The sequence below is a fragment of the Varanus komodoensis genome, unplaced genomic scaffold (genome assembly GCF_004798865.1).
Source record: "Varanus komodoensis strain SLA01 unplaced genomic scaffold, ASM479886v1 scaffold57, whole genome shotgun sequence".
NCBI lineage: Eukaryota > Metazoa > Chordata > Lepidosauria > Squamata > Varanidae > Varanus > Varanus komodoensis.
In genome coordinates, this window is record NW_025336182.1 from 3,664,094 (window position 1) to 3,678,945 (window position 14,852).

The window sequence follows — 14,852 nt, forward strand, 5'->3', positions numbered from 1 at the left end:
CAGTCCAAAATAGGGGCAGCCTGCAAAGGGGCAGAGGGGCAGTTAAGTGCAGCCCCCTGAGGTTGGAGCCCCAGACCTCCAGCAGGCCAAGTGCCCCATCGCCCTGCTGCCCGGGGGCCCTTGCAGAAGGAGCCGATGTAAAACCATCATGCAGGTATGTCCACTGCCTTTGCTCTGTGGCCTGAGGCCTGGATCTTTCTGGTACCTGCCCCTGCCCCCCTGGATGTACTGTGGAATGCCAACGTGGCCTTTCTGGAATTCTATCCCACCTTGCTGCCAAAAATCGCCTTCGGAATGGCTGGCAGGAACTGCACACAGGTAAAAAGCAAGATCTGTATGTGGAACTTCCCAAAAACAGAGCCATCAAGATTCGAATAAAGCACAACTGAAGCCTCGGGAGAAGGAAGCCCCGCGCATCCATGCTGGGCTCCGAGGCTGATGTGTTCTCAAACCATCAAGGCTGTAGCTCAGGGACCAAAAGGGTGCCAAAGAGCCATTGTAACCACACACACACACACACACACACACACACACACACACACACACACACACACACACACACACAACTGCCACACTGTGCATTCAGAAAAAAATGCTTTCGCAATTCCACGAAACGGTACAGATCCCAAGACCCACGGAAAGCGGGCAAATGTTACGTCTTGCCATTTCTCACTCTCCTTCCTTTGTTGATAAGTCTGCAGGTGGGGCCTCTATCATGCTTCATACTTGCAGGGATTACAGCAAGACAAAAAGGAGAACTGCAACCACAAAACCCATAAAAACACAAAACTGAGTCCCCAAATGACCAAGCCAAACATACTTTCTGTTCATGTAACAACATGGTTAAATGTAACAAGGCAAATCAAAGAATAGAATCGGGCTCAAAAGGAAGAACCAGGGCTAGTATCTGCCCTAAGTATAGCGACAGAGAACTCAAAACGGTCTTGTGGAACACAACCCAGGGATGCTGGAGTCGGGGGTCAGACTAGATGGCTCAGGAGACCCCTTCTCTCTCACTCTGTTTCTCTGTTTCTATGCTCTCAGATCCCAGGACGGGGTAGGTTTTTCTGGTCACCACCACGATAGGCAGACTCTGAAGGGTTCGATCGTGCGCTTGTCTAGGCAGTCCTACAACTCCAAATTGCTGGACTCTTCTTGGTTAGGATTGTGTCAAAATCAGCTTTCCAGGTGAGCTGACAGCCAAGAATTCAGCCTGGCCCCAAACCCAAGAGAGGGATGCCCAGTGCTTTTGGAAGGAGGAAAACTCTCCTTCCCTGGGGGCCACTTAACTTTCCCCAGAAACCTTTCCAGCGCTTTTCCTGTTTTAGGATGTCCCCAAGGAAAGAAAGTAAAGCTTGTACTGAAAAGCATTTTTTCAGGCATCTGCAGATAGTTTCCCTTCTGTTTGGGACATGTTAGAGCCTCCGCCTCTTTGCTTCCTAAAGAATTCGGTTAACCCCTGGGAAAGTTTCCTCCTGTTGTTATTCCTGTCATGCTTCTCGTTACTGTTTTATTGACGATGGCCGGACAGAGTTTGCTTCATGCAGAGAGAGCAGAAGAGCCTTCGCCAAAAGCCAGATCCCAGCAGCTGGAAGCACATTCCGGGCCGGGCCGAGGCTCAGCTCGGAGGCTGATGTGATTTTGCCAATGGATCATGTGAGGAACTTGGATCTCCGGCGTGAAGCCCTGCCTGCTCACCCCCCTCCAGCCCCTTCCCGCCACCCCCCCCCCCCTCGTAGGCCTGGCCGCTCTGCAGATCTGAGTAAAGCTTGCATGAGATTTTCCACTGCCGGCCAGACTTCCTCCGAGTCAGCACAGCATAAAAACAAACGGCCCACCGGTGTTCATCCATTCGTGCCAAAGAGTGCCGACCTCGCTCAGGCCTCGTTCGTCTCAGGCCTCGTTTGTCTCTGCTCGGCCAGCCGCTGCCGCAGGGCCCCTTTGATTCCAGGTGAGTACAACTTTTGCCGAAGAAGGGGAACTGGCCCGGGGGAGGGGGGGCTTCGGAAACGGCCGCCCTCCGCTTGTGCTGTGTGAGGACGCCGTCTGTGAACGGAGGCTTCTTGATCCAGCGGGATCCCCCTCCCGTGGATGCACGGACTTCCGCCTCTTGATGCTGGTCCCTGGGAGTCCTGCTTGGGCGCACGGCGCATGGGCTAGCCACGCACGGGGCCCTGAATTGCACTTGGGCCGTAGGGATTTGCCTGGGAAGCGGTGCAGCGATTCCAAGCAGCCAAACGGTGCTGCAGACCAGGCCTTTTCCGGGGAAAGGGGGACCGAACCAGCCCTGGTGTGATGCTTCCCTGTGTCCCTGAAGTGTCCCTGAAGCAGGTGGAGCTGGGGCGTGTTGCACTGCCAGCTGGACACAAGCGGGTGCAAGGTGGCGGCGTCACAGCAGACGTCAGCTCCGGGGGTGTTGGCTCCTTAAGACTTTGGCCCGGTTTGCTGCCGATGCCCCTGGGAGAAGAATGAAGCAGGAGAACGTCTCAGCCTCGGATACACGTGTAATAGCAAACACAGGCTGTGTGATACCACACTAGACAGACAGAGAGAGGGCGGCACGCTGGACTAGCTCCTCCTCGCTGGAGCCAAGGCCCTGCTGCAGCATCTTGGGACTACGGCTTGCTATAGCTCCTTTGTGGTGAAGGGAAGGCAATCTGCATGCACTCAGAGGCACCCCTGCCTTGTGGCTTCAGTCACACCTTCAAAGGTCACATTTTTATTTCATGTGTGGTGGGAACTTGTTGTGATGAGTTTCAGGAAGGGGAGCTGGGTGGATTTCCCATACTCAAAATGTATCTGTGTTCCTAAGTTTTATTCTTGACCGTCCTTCCCCCCGAGAGTGTATTTTATGGGGGATTATTTGAAATTTGCATTAAACTAAAGCATTAAAATACAGCTCCCAGGTTTGGGGCTACTTTTTCAATCATCTGAGGCACCAGGAGAAAGGAGCAGGGATTCTTTAGCTGACTTGGTAGCTGGAAGTGCATCTTGCTGAAACCACGAGGTCTTGCGTTGTTTGGTCAGCTAATGAGAACCAGCTGAGGCTTTAGCATGTGACTTAACCCGAGGAGGGATTTCTCAGAGTGCCGCGCTGGGGGAAGCAGAGGGGAGACGCAGAAGTCAGCGCTTCAGGCAGAATTCGGGAAACTTAATTGCAGACTCTTTCCTTGTTTGAAGTCCCCTAGTTCAGAGGATCACCAAACACTCCACCTCACCGCCAGGACCCACAAGACAAAAGACACAAGTTAGACACATGCTCTCAAGTCTTTGTATGTGTGTGTCTCGAAAGGGCCCTGTGCATTTGAAAAAGGGATGTACGAACCAGGAGAGGCAGGCATTTGATTGCAGGGAAAAAAGGGAAAAAGACTCCAGTGGGGGGAGGTCAAGCTGCTCTGGTGCAACGGAGGCCGCGGCTGTTGCCCAGATCACCTCTGCGCTTCTCCTAAATCCAGTCTCCCTGCCACTCCCAAGTCTTGCTCCTTTGCCTCACCAACTCTTTCCTGCATCCTGACGTCTGCTGAAGAACGTCTGCATTTGCACTCAGGAGCCTGGCGGACCGGGAGTTGCGCGAGGACGAACACCGGCCCTGCGCCTGGCCGGGAAAGGGACCCGAAGCTCTCTTCGGGCCACACGCTGGCGGAGGAGCAGCGGGAATCTGTGCATCATCGGCCGGCCGGCCGGGTGAACCCCAGAGGGGTCCGAGGTGCCCCTGGCCAGCGATCCTCAGGGACCGCTGAGCTCACTCTGCAATCAGATCAGTCGATTCTTCCCGGCCCGTCCTGGCCTTGGCTGCTTTTCTGAAGGCGCCACTTGATTGCGGGGCGAACATCTCCACGGGCAGCCGTGAGACATCTGTGGGATGTAATCTTACGAACGCGCATGCTTTTGATGTTTTTGGTTGTGGACAACTGCAGCTGACGGGGCTTTTTTGTCATGATGCCACAAGTCTTCAGCTGACAAAAGCCAGCTTTGCTGCACCTGGAAAGGTGGCCTCGAAATCTTTTCAATAAAAAAACCCAAGAGAGAAGTTTTTCTAGCCGATCTGGGGCTCAATTCTATGTGGAGAAAGTCTTACAGCTCCTAGCACACCTCAATTACTTCTCATTATTACTCAGTTTCATATCCCGCTCTTCCACAAAGGCATTCAGGGGAGTATACATGGCTCTTCTCAGCCCATTCTTTTATGTTCACAACAGCCCTGTGAAGTAGGACACTGAGGGATGAGGCTCAGGCCAGTGAGCTCTGGGGCTGAGCAGGGAGCTGAGCGTGGGTCTCGCCAGGGCTGCTTTGACACTATCAGGCCTGGGAGTGTCAGTCCAGCCCTCTGCAATTTTTCCGGTGTTTCCACCCCTTTCCCCACAATCCACTAAATCATCCAGTGGATACCCAACTTGTAAAGTTCCCCACACCCAGTTTAAAAGAACAGAATTCTCCTCCTCTCCATACGCTTCTCCTGAGGCTTAATTTCAGGCAGGAAGGCTTTGCAATAAAATATGTGGGGGGGGGGGCGTTTTTGGCCACGCGGTTTTTGCTTGGGTCAGGCCCCCTTCACCCTGAGCTCCCCAGACCCCTAGATGGGAGCTTCTCTGGAATGGAATTTGGCCCTCGGGCCGAAAAAGTCCACCCCCTTCCACTTCTGCCCGTCCGTCTCTCCCGCACGTGCCTTTGTCTCTTTTCCGGCTCCAGGATGTGGGGTCCCACCCTTCTGCTTGTCGCCTTGCTCCCGGTCTTGGAGGCTACCGGCTACCCGGATGAAACGCTGGACTCTCAGTGGGAGCTCTGGAAGAGAACCCACAGGAAGGAGTATAACGGCAAGGTACGGCCACAGCACGGAGGGGCGGTCGGCATGCACGCATTACGCCTGAAGCCAGCGAGCGGCATGCTCCGGACAGGCTCCGGCTCAGTGGCAGAGGCCTTGCTTGGTGTGGGGAGCTTCCCGAGTTCTGTGCCAGGCCCTGCTAAAGCGGGCTGGGGAAACCTCCAGCCTGAGACCCTGGAAAGTGCAGCTGGAAAGCCCCAGCGTCTCATGCCCGATGCTCCTGCTTAAAGCAGCTCTTTATTCAGAACCCTGAGGTCTAGACTGTTAGTTCCTATTTAGTGGAAATAATGCTTTGCACACCGGAAGGCCCAGACTATCGCTCTGGAAGGATGTTAAAAACTGCTGGGCCATCAGGGGTTTCTGTTTCGTATCCTGAACGATCTTCTCTCTCTCTCATGGACAGATGGAAGAGGTCTCCCGGAGGCTCGTATGGGAGAAAAACCTTAAGTACATCAACACCCACAACCTGGAATTCTCTCTGGGCAGACACACCTTCGAACTGGCCATGAACCACCTGGGAGATATGGTAGGCAGGGGTGACTCCTCCAGAGAAGAATCCCAGCGGACGAAGCAGGGTAGGGGGCTTGGGACGGGGATCGAACCGCAGCACCTTTAGCGGCGCAGGCTGCGATCCTGCGCAGGTGCAAATGGAACAACAGCCTGTGATAAGGAGTTGCCGGGCCCCTCTGGCTGGAAAGGCTGAGCTGTGCCGTCGGGGGACTCCTGGATGAGGGTTTCATTGCCGGTGGCACGAGCTCCTGTGCAAAACGTGGCCGGTCCGGGCACCATGGTCTGCAGCCAGCCGTGTTTCTTCCTACGCCTCGTCCGAAGCCTGGCTGGCACCTGCTGGCGAGGGAGGCAGGCCGGGGGGCGTGTGCCGCCCGTGTGCCGCAGGGGCTCGCTCCCGGGGCCCCTTGGCAGCCCAGGCCAGCCCTCCAGGTTCCACGGCCTCCCGGGCCCTCTGGCTCCTGCCCCTTCTGCGGGGTGGCCAGCACCGCCAAGTGCTGCACGGGGCCCTGAGTGGAAAGGTGGTGGGCGCACTGGTTCTGCTGGGGAGCAGCACCAGATCCGAGGGACATCCGGACGGCGGCAACGCGTGAGCTGGGGGTGTCGGTGGGCAGAGTGTGCCCACGTTCCTTGCCTGCCTTTGCGGGGAGGTGTGGGGTCGGGTGGCACAGGTGCCCCTTTCCCCGCCACGTGCCCCCCACTTCCTCCCCCTGCTCGTTCCCCAGACCAGCGAGGAGGTCGTGCGGAGGATGACGGGGCTCAGGCGCCCCGCGTCTCGCAAGCCCAGCAACGACACCCTCTTCGTCCCGGACTGGGAGGAGCGTGCACCCCCCTCCATCGATTACCGGAAGAAGGGCTATGTTACGCCCGTCAAGAACCAGGTGAGGCTTCCTTGGGCGGCCCTTTGGGCAGTGGACTGGGCGCGTTGCGGAACTTGAACTGGGTGCGTCGCGGAACTTGAACGGCTTTGCAAGCCGTTGGCCCGTGTGTCCCAAGGGCTGAGCCTGAGCTGCCTTTCGAGACTCCCGTGTGACTCGGTGGCACTTCGGGCCAGGTGACTGCCCTCTGACGGCCCCTCCTCCCCTCCAGCTGGGCTCCCGGGGACACTGCGGAGGAGGGGCACTCGGGGCCCCATCATCCCCTTCCCTGCGTTCCCACCAGGCCCTGCACTGCGTGTGAGCGATCCTGGGTGCCCAGCATCCACGGGGGAAGCCCAGGGTGGGAGACAAGAGCTGCCCTGTGCTGGCTTGGGGCTTGGAAGCCAGCGCAAGGCCTCCGTGCTGCCCTCCCGTGCTTGGAGCGGCACAGCTCAGCTGAGCTGCCTTGCAGAAACGCTCAGCACAAGACATCTTCGAAACGATCCTGTCTTTGTCTCACTTTCGTATGTATGGGTGTGTGTGTGACCTCTGTGCTCTGAGCCTAGTTGGGTCACTGGCCATATGGAGCCTGTACAGATATCAGACCGCTTGCCTGGTCCCCTAGGGTGCCCAGAAATTCCTTGCAGGCGAGCACATGTGCTAGAAGAGAGGGCTGGAGCCCTCTATCCCTTTGTGCCCAGCATGGAAACGAAGCAGAGGGAGGAAGGAAGGGCCCTCTTCCATGCCTGGCCTTGGGAGCAGCTGCCAGGACTGACACCCACTCTCTCTCGGCAGGGCCAGTGTGGTTCCTGCTGGGCTTTTAGCTCGGTCGGGGCCTTGGAAGGGCAGCTCAAGAAGAAGACCGGGAAGCTGCTGAATCTCAGCCCGCAGAACCTGGTCGACTGTGTCACCGACAATGACGGCTGCGGAGGGGGCTACATGACGAACGCCTTTGAGTATGTGAAGGAGAACCGAGGCATCGATTCGGACGATTCCTATCCATACATCGGCCAGGTAAAAGATGTCGCGCGTTGGGCTGAGCCTTGGTGAGCCTTCAGCACAGCAGGTGTTAGCTGGTCTCTTTTTTAGGTCTTGTGTCCCACAGAAGGTCACCAGTGTGGAGCATAGCTAAGAATCGAGTCCATCCAACCACCCACATTATCGAATCACCTCGAAAAAGCTCCCTTTGATGCTGTCCAGACGTTTTGGACTGCAGATCTTAGAATGCCTGGCCATCGGCCATTCTGGCCTGGGGCTGATGGGAGTTGTAGTAAAAGTGTCCAAAGGGCACTGGGTTGAGAAAAGGTGCCATAAAGGACCGTGTTGTCCCAGAACTTGACTCAGAAGGTGGAAAGTTCCCCCAGAGGGCCCTTCTTTCCCGATCATAGCCCCTCTAAGAGGTCAGGTCATGCAAGCTGCTTTTTCCTGGGAAAGCCCAAGATGCAAGATGGAGTTCTGGGGAGAGGAAGGTCCCCTGTAGCAGCCTGGGAGCGGAAGAGCCGAGCTCCGGATGCAGCATCCGAGGCCTGTCGGTGGAACTGTTGCTGCATCGCGCTTTGCTGTTTTGCAGGACGAAAGCTGCATGTACAACCCCACAGGGAAGGCCGCCAAGTGCCGGGGTTTCAGGGAGATCCCCGAAGGGGATGAGAGGGCCCTGAAGAGAGCTGTGGCCCGGATCGGGCCCGTGGCCGTGGGCATCGACGCCAGCTTGTCCTCCTTCCAGTTCTACAGCCGAGGTGAGTCGGCGCGGACGTGGGCTCTCGAGGAGCTAGTTGCGGACTTGGGAGCAAGAGAAACATGCCTCTCTCTAGCGCGCTCCTGCACATCACTCAGGAAAGCTCAGTCTCTCCAGCGAGATGCGATAAGATGCAGATAAAATTTCTTCATTGTAAAGCTGAAGGGAAGACCATTCTTGAAACACATTTCCGTTTGCCCAGCTGCAGGCCTCGCTACCCAGCTTTCGTTCCTGCTCTGCCTCGCCCTCTTGCGTTGCTTTCTCTGAGATTTATTCGCATCAGGGCTGTGCCCTGCCAGGTGGAACGGCAGCCCCTGGCAGCAGGTTGAGGGTTTCTTGGGGACCGGTGGAGGCAGGCCCGGGGCTGCCGCCCTTCTTTCACGAACAAGCCTCCAGCACGGCATTTCAGGGCTGTTTTCGCGACAACCAGATGGGGCACTTGGAACTCGTGGGCCCAGCCCACAAGACCCCGTTTGGATGTCACAGAAGCCACCTGCAGATTCTGCATGCGAGGACCGTTCAGGGAAGCCAGAGGCGAAACGAGCCGTCCGCTCTGCCGCCTGCAGGTCAGTCAACCTGCACCTGGCCACGACAGGCAGGTGTGGCCGAGTGCTGTCCTTGTTCAGCTTGGTGCAGCATTATTCGCTCTAGAATTTACGGGAGGTGTCTCCATGAAGCGATTCGAATGTGCAAACTGATCATTGGAGTACTGCAGCGTTTCTGTCCTGTCTCGGGACACCCTCCCTGGTGGGGTGTCTTCACCGACCAATTTCGGATTCCCAGCTGGGAATCACAGCAAGCCCATGAAAATAAGAGCGGGGAACCGAGCAGCAAACAGAGCCCACGGGATGGGATTGGAAAGCAACCAAGAACTTTCTCTCTCTGCCTGACCCATTTGTGTGCTCTCCCAGTCGCTCCACTGTGAGAGCAGCTCCCTGGGCAGCCACATCTGGAAGGGCCTTGTCTGCAGTGGCCCCGCATTCCTGGAATGAGTTTTCATCGGGTTCTGAGTGTTCCTGCGGGTTTTAATTGAAGTTTTGTCTCTGTAAATATCAACCAGCTTGATGCGTTTGACTTCTGTATGCTGCTGGCTCAAGGAAAACTCAGCCCCCAAAGTTGGGCAAGAAATATTTTTTTAAAAATAAGTTTTATTATTATTATTATTTCCTACAAACTAAAAAACTAAAAACATCAATCATCAAAGATATCAAGCATACTGGGTCAGCCCCCCATTTTTTATAATAATCCATAGCCATATTCAAATCTATGCATAGTCCCATTTCTCTAGCCAATAGTAAAAAGAGTTCCAAGTTTGATAGAAATATGTATCCTCTTTCTCCGTCAGAGACAAAGTCAGCCTGTCCATTTCAGCGCAATCCAAGATCTTTTTTAAAATCAGTTCATCAATAGGTGGTTCTTCACTCCTCCAATGTTGGGCAAATACAATCCTTGCTGCAGTAATTACGTGTAGAATCAAATACGTTGCTTGTTTGTCGACATCGTCAGACACAATGCCTAATAAAAAAAAAACTTCAGGTTTAAATGTTAAGGATTTTTGTAACATTTCCTCAAGCCATTTATGTATTTTAGTCCAGTATTTTTTTCCCTTATCACAAGTCCACCACATATGATAAAAAGTACCAGGTTTATGTTTGCATTTCCAACATCCATTTGACATATTTGGAAACATTTTTGCTAATCTATTTGGCATCTATGGGCAAGAAATATTTTGCATAAAGGGGGATTGCATTCGAGATGATCTCCTCTGCTGGTTTTCCTAGGTGTGTATTATGATGAGAACTGCAATCCGGAAAACGTCAACCACGCTGTCCTAGCCGTGGGTTATGGGACCCAGAAAGGCACCAAACACTGGATCATCAAAAACAGGTAAAACTCAGTATTTCCTGCTGGCATCCAGGTTTACACCGACACAATTGTTTTTCTTTAAGGTTAGCTTCAAAAAACAAATCAACCCATTGCATTTTTATGTTTACAACCACATAAGCAACTGTGTAAACTCTGTGTAAACAGTCGGCTGTGAAAGAAATAGAAACACAGACGCACCGAAGAGAATTTGAGTAGCAAATGGGCCCAGTGGCAAAAGAGGAAGGGGTTCTGCAGAAGGGGAAACTCGCAGCCTATTTATTGGAAGGGTTGTTCTGTCCCGCTCTGGTTTAGAGAAGTGTTGGGACGGTGCCCACCCACAGGCAGCACCTGGAGAACACACCTGGCTGCAGACTTCCAGGCCGCTGGTGAAATGTGCAGTATTTCAGTTTGCAACCCTAATTTCCAAACTGGGATCTGCAGCTATTCAGAAGCACATGCAAATGTTGGGCTATTCGGCGTCCCCTTCCTGGGGGGCGGCGGCGGGGCAGGGGGAGGTCAGCAGCAGGCTGATAACTGGCGTTTTGACCCACCGGCTTTCCCAGCAGGACCACGTGCGGTCCAAGCCGAAACCAGCCTTAAGGTCTAACCATTCCTCCCTTCTGTCTTTCTGTCTCTCTCCGGACAGCTGGGGAGAAGACTGGGGAGATAAGGGCTACATCCTCATGGCCCGGAATATGGACAACGCCTGTGGAATTGCCAACCTGGCCAGCTTCCCCAAGATGTGACCCCGCTCCCCTCCACCGCACCGGGACTTTCGTCGGCAACAGCTGGATTTCTGTGCTGACCTTGCGGAGCACTAATAAAGGTCTGCCATGACAGCCGTCCTCCTCCCGAGGCGGCCCGGATCACCGATTAAAAGGCTTCCCCCTTTTTCTTATTTTTACAAAGAGGCGTATCTGTTCTTCCTTCACAAAACCAGGGCGCTTGGCAATATTTTCTCTTGCTCTGTTTCAAGACCGAGGCGAGCTGCAAATACGGAAGGCATAAAAGGCAGTTTTTCTTCCCAGCCTGTCTTTTAGTTTCCAACGTCAGAATTTGTGAGAGAGAGCTGTTTCAGTGTTGTGATGTTTGTGGGTGCAGCTAGTCCATTGGGGGAACTGTCCTTCAGCCCTGCCTGGCCCCAGGGAGGAGTGTACCCCATGGGGATCCCACACAGCCCTCAAAGCTCTCCCAGCTACATACGCCCCACTTCTTCCAAGCACTTGGGGCCTTCCTGGCTTCCTGCAAACAACCAAAATGTCTCTCTCAAGACTTAGGTACAGGCAAACGGTTAAGCTACACTAGGCAGTGATCGGTAGAGTGTTTTGGAGCAACCGAGTCCAGTCAGGGCAGCTTCTGGGGTTCTGGTTTGGAAGTCTGGTGCTCAGGGAGTAGGGGGACCCCTTGTCGCCTCAGCTGGGGCCTCCGTTCCCATCTCTCCGTCACAGCCAGAAGCTGGGCTCAGGCCAAAAAGCAGTCAAAGCCAAGCCAACCTTAAGGCCGTGCCCACAAGCTAATAGGGGGGGGGGGGGGGGGGGAAATGCCTTTTGGAGCGGCAGCTGGGGGGGGGGGGGCCGCATGCATCATCCCAGAAGCAAAGCAAAGCAAAGCAAAGCAAAGCAAAGCAAAGCAAAGCAAAGCAAAGCAAAGCAAAACCCTGCAGCCGCCAGTGCCTCCGAAAAGGCAAGCCGGGGACCTCAAGGAATGGGAATTACACCTTGTCCTTCCACCGTGCAGATGAAGAAACCTTGTGCTTCATCTTATGGACGCACAGAGCTTGTTTTGAGAACAAGAAGAGAGGCTGGCAGACAACCACCGGAAAACACCGTCAAAACTTGCCCACGATGTCTTTAAATACATTGAAATAAGAGTTTCCATGCACAAATGCAATCTGTGTGACGACGAAAGAAGGAAGGGGAAGGGTAAAGTGCCACAGGTGTCGGGGGGGTGGCATTTTTGCAGATGTCGGGGGGACATCTTTGCCTCTCAAAGGAGGAAGCCGCGCAAGCGAGGGCAGCCCTTTCTCGGCTGCAGAGGCTCTTGGGCTGTTCTGCTGCTTGAACAGCCAGCTTTGCAAAGAAGCCCGGAGCGGACGCGGGGGCGCCTCTCTTGGAGCCAGTGGCGCTGGCACCCAGCGAGGGAGCTGGTGCAGGGGAGGATGGGCGGCCCCAGGAAAACGGTCCCAGGCCACATGCAGCAAGAAAGGCCAGTGGACCGTTCTCAAACGGTACCGAAGCACGACTTGGCGCTCGTTGTGTTCAAAGCACTTCCTGGAACACCCTTTTGCAGTAGTGTGAACATAATTGCCATGCGCAAGCCAGGCCTTTTCCAGCCTGGCACCTCCAGGTGTCTGGACTACACTTCCCAGGATGCTTGGCCATTGGCTGTGCTGGCTGGGGCTGATGGGGCTTGAAATTCCCAGTGTGGGGAAGGTGTGAGGTTGCACCTTAGCTTTAACTGGTCCATGAGGGCAGTTCATTTGCGGCATCGCAAACATTTAAATGGCCCGGTGGTGATAAGTCTGAGGAAGAGGCTGAGTAATGACATTTCCCCACCGCCGCTGCAACTGAGCACAGGAGAGGAAATGAGTAAGAGGTTTACCAGCCGAGGCGAGAAGGAAAAAGCCTCTCCTGGAGACGGGGGCTGATATTTTCCTTAAAGGGGGTGGCTAAGCAGCACAAGAGGCAATCCCGTCTCTGTAGTTTGTTTCCCCAGAGCCTGATATTCACAGGTATACTGCCTCTGGACAGGGAGGCTCCATTTACAATCCTGGCAAGCAACTGGTCATTGGATCTCCATGAATTCCTTTCCTTAAGTCACCTGAGCCACTGCCCTTTGGCAAACCTCGTGGAAATGCCAGACATGTACAGCGTGTTGTATGACAGCTTCCTTTGTCCTAAAGACACTCGACTTAAGTTCTCCTTTTCCCCGGAAAGAGCAAATTTCTCTCCCAAACTGAGGAACTTCATTCCCCAAGCATCCTTTTCCTAAAGTGCATTCACCTTCCCTTTGTAAGAAAAGGAATCGCTTGGGGGCAGCTGTTTGCAGGCCTGTCCATTCCCAAAGCTGCTGTTAGCCACCGAGGGGAAAGGGACAGGTACGAGGAGCTGCTGAGCAGCAAACAGCCCTGCCGGGAGCTTCTGGAAGAAGCTTCCACCTGCCCTCACCTTGGCCCCCTCCATTCCCAGAATAATGTGGGCTGGCTCAGATGCCACCCCCCAGCGGAAATCGGTTCAGTAAGAAGAGATGGAATCGCTCTGCAGTGTGTTCCACGGATGAGCACGGATCTCCCCATCCGGACGCCCCCAGCGACTCCGCTGGATCGGGGCAGGGGAGCCGCGGCTCAGACTGGCTCCTTTCGAGGGCCCTCAGGCCCTATGTTTTCAATAGTCTGTAAAGGAATTATTTTAAATAGGTTTTCCCCCTCTGTATGAAGAACTGCACCAGCTGCACTGGTGAAAAGGAAGTTAAGAGCAACAGCAGCCCTTCCAGGCCGGGAGCGCTTGTGATGCGGCTCACCGGACTCCGTCCGAGGTAGCGTGGGGCTGGTTTTGCCATGGTGGCTTCATAGAGCAGGGGTTGCTGGATCTGGTCCTTTCTGGAGGTTGCAAGAAGAGCAGCAGTCGATTTCTGCATGCCAGATGAGCAATGATTCCCACAAAAAGGCACATGTCTCTGTGTAAGGGGGCCATCTGCTCAGGCAGGCAGTCTTGGCGTCTTCAGCCCAGCGCTGGGTAGCCTCTTTCAGGCTTCAGTTTTGCTGCGATCTCAGCGTTCTGCTTGTGAATCAGTCTTTTCTTTGTGCAATTTACTTTCACGAGCGTTCTTGGACTCCTCCACCTCGCTGCAGGGAATCCTGCGCTACCGTTTTCCAGAGGGCCGGGCATCTCTTCGAAACCATTTCTCCCATCCTTGCAAAGTCAGTGGATTCTTGCAGAGCTCGGTTTGGGGCCGAAGCCAGGGGGGCGATGAGTCCCAGGGAGCTGCAGGAAAGGGGGGGTGACCCTGGGGAGTGCCAGGGGCCAATTTTGCTTGTGGGCGACAGTATCATTCTGGCTCTTATTTAATGTGTCTCTGGTCAGGAGGTGGGAGCTGTCCAGGTGTGTACATGGTTAGATGCAGATAAATATTGTATTATTTTCAATTTTAAAATATGCTTTCCAACAACAAAACTCCCACCTGTTTAACATCAGGCAAATGCAGCAAGAGCCATTTTTTTACAGGCGGTATGAAGTAAATGGGCGTAAACTGCAAAACTGCAAAGCTCCACATATATATTTTCCTTCCCTTTTTAAAACAAGGGTTACCAAATTGGCTGGCTGGCTGGCTTGTTTGTTTTTTCCCCCTCCAATATCTTTCAGGTCTCTTGTGGCGGGGGGGGGGGGGGGGTGATTCAATGACAGAGTCCCCACTGGGATAGCAGAGAGCTAAATCCTCCCTAAAACACGGGACAGCCGAAGCTGCCTGTCAGTGCTGCCCACACTGGGCTGGATGGACCAAGGGGCTGACTCAGTACTAGGCAACTTCCACTGATCCTGTTTAAATCAGCCCTTGATTCAGAGGCATGAGGACTAGAATCTTTATTTTAGGGAAAGGACTTTAACTCAGTGATAGAGAACTGGCTTTACATGCAGAAGGTCCTGGGTTCAGTCCTGGCTGAATGCCTAGACAGGGCTGGAAAAAATTTGTGTGCTTGAAACACAGGTGTGCCTGCTAGGGCAAAGCAGGGCTCCAAAAGTTAGGTAGGTGCCCCGCACACCATTCATTCATGACCCGTAAGAATGTGAGATGGAGCACATCCTTCTTCCCTCGGTGGCCAAGTGGCCGTCTGAAGAAAGCCCTCGTGGTTTCGAAGCACAATGCACAAAAAATGGGAAATCTCTCCAGTGTGGAGGCAGGTATGGCTCACTGCCGCATGGAGACATTTTGCAATCTTCAGGACAAACCTGACAATGTGACAAATCAATTGCAGCCATTTCAACCCTTCAAAGTTAGAGTGAAAGTGAAAATTGCAGTCGATTTCCTTCTCTAGAGGGCAGACCATGTGATATGCGTAATAAATTGA

At 54.1% G+C, this 14,852-nt stretch overlaps 1 protein-coding gene across 1 annotated transcript; it reads left to right on the forward strand.

Annotated features, from left to right (window-relative positions):
- Window positions 1-1,750: 1,750 nt before the first annotated feature.
- Window positions 1,751-10,666, forward strand: CTSK (cathepsin K). The gene is made up of 8 exons (XM_044449157.1): window positions 1,751-1,951; window positions 4,690-4,819; window positions 5,226-5,348; window positions 6,055-6,210; window positions 6,982-7,200; window positions 7,757-7,922; window positions 9,703-9,808; window positions 10,434-10,666. Exons 2-8 carry the CDS (start codon window positions 4,691-4,693, stop codon window positions 10,531-10,533), a joined length of 999 nt encoding a protein of 332 aa, XP_044305092.1. The 5' UTR covers window positions 1,751-1,951; window position 4,690; the 3' UTR covers window positions 10,534-10,666.
- Window positions 10,667-14,852: the final 4,186 nt, after the last annotated feature.

Bases quoted from the DNA above. Each gene is read 5' to 3' on its own strand.
- CTSK (XM_044449157.1), top strand. From the start codon at position 4,691: ATGTGGGGTCCCACCCTTCTGCTTGTCGCCTTGCTCCCGGTCTTGGAG. The intron at 6,211-6,981 runs GTGAGGCTTCCT...CTCTCTCGGCAG, and splicing joins TTACGCCCGTCAAGAACCAG to GGCCAGTGTGGTTCCTGCTG. The intron at 9,809-10,433 runs GTAAAACTCAGT...CTCTCCGGACAG, and splicing joins CACTGGATCATCAAAAACAG to CTGGGGAGAAGACTGGGGAG.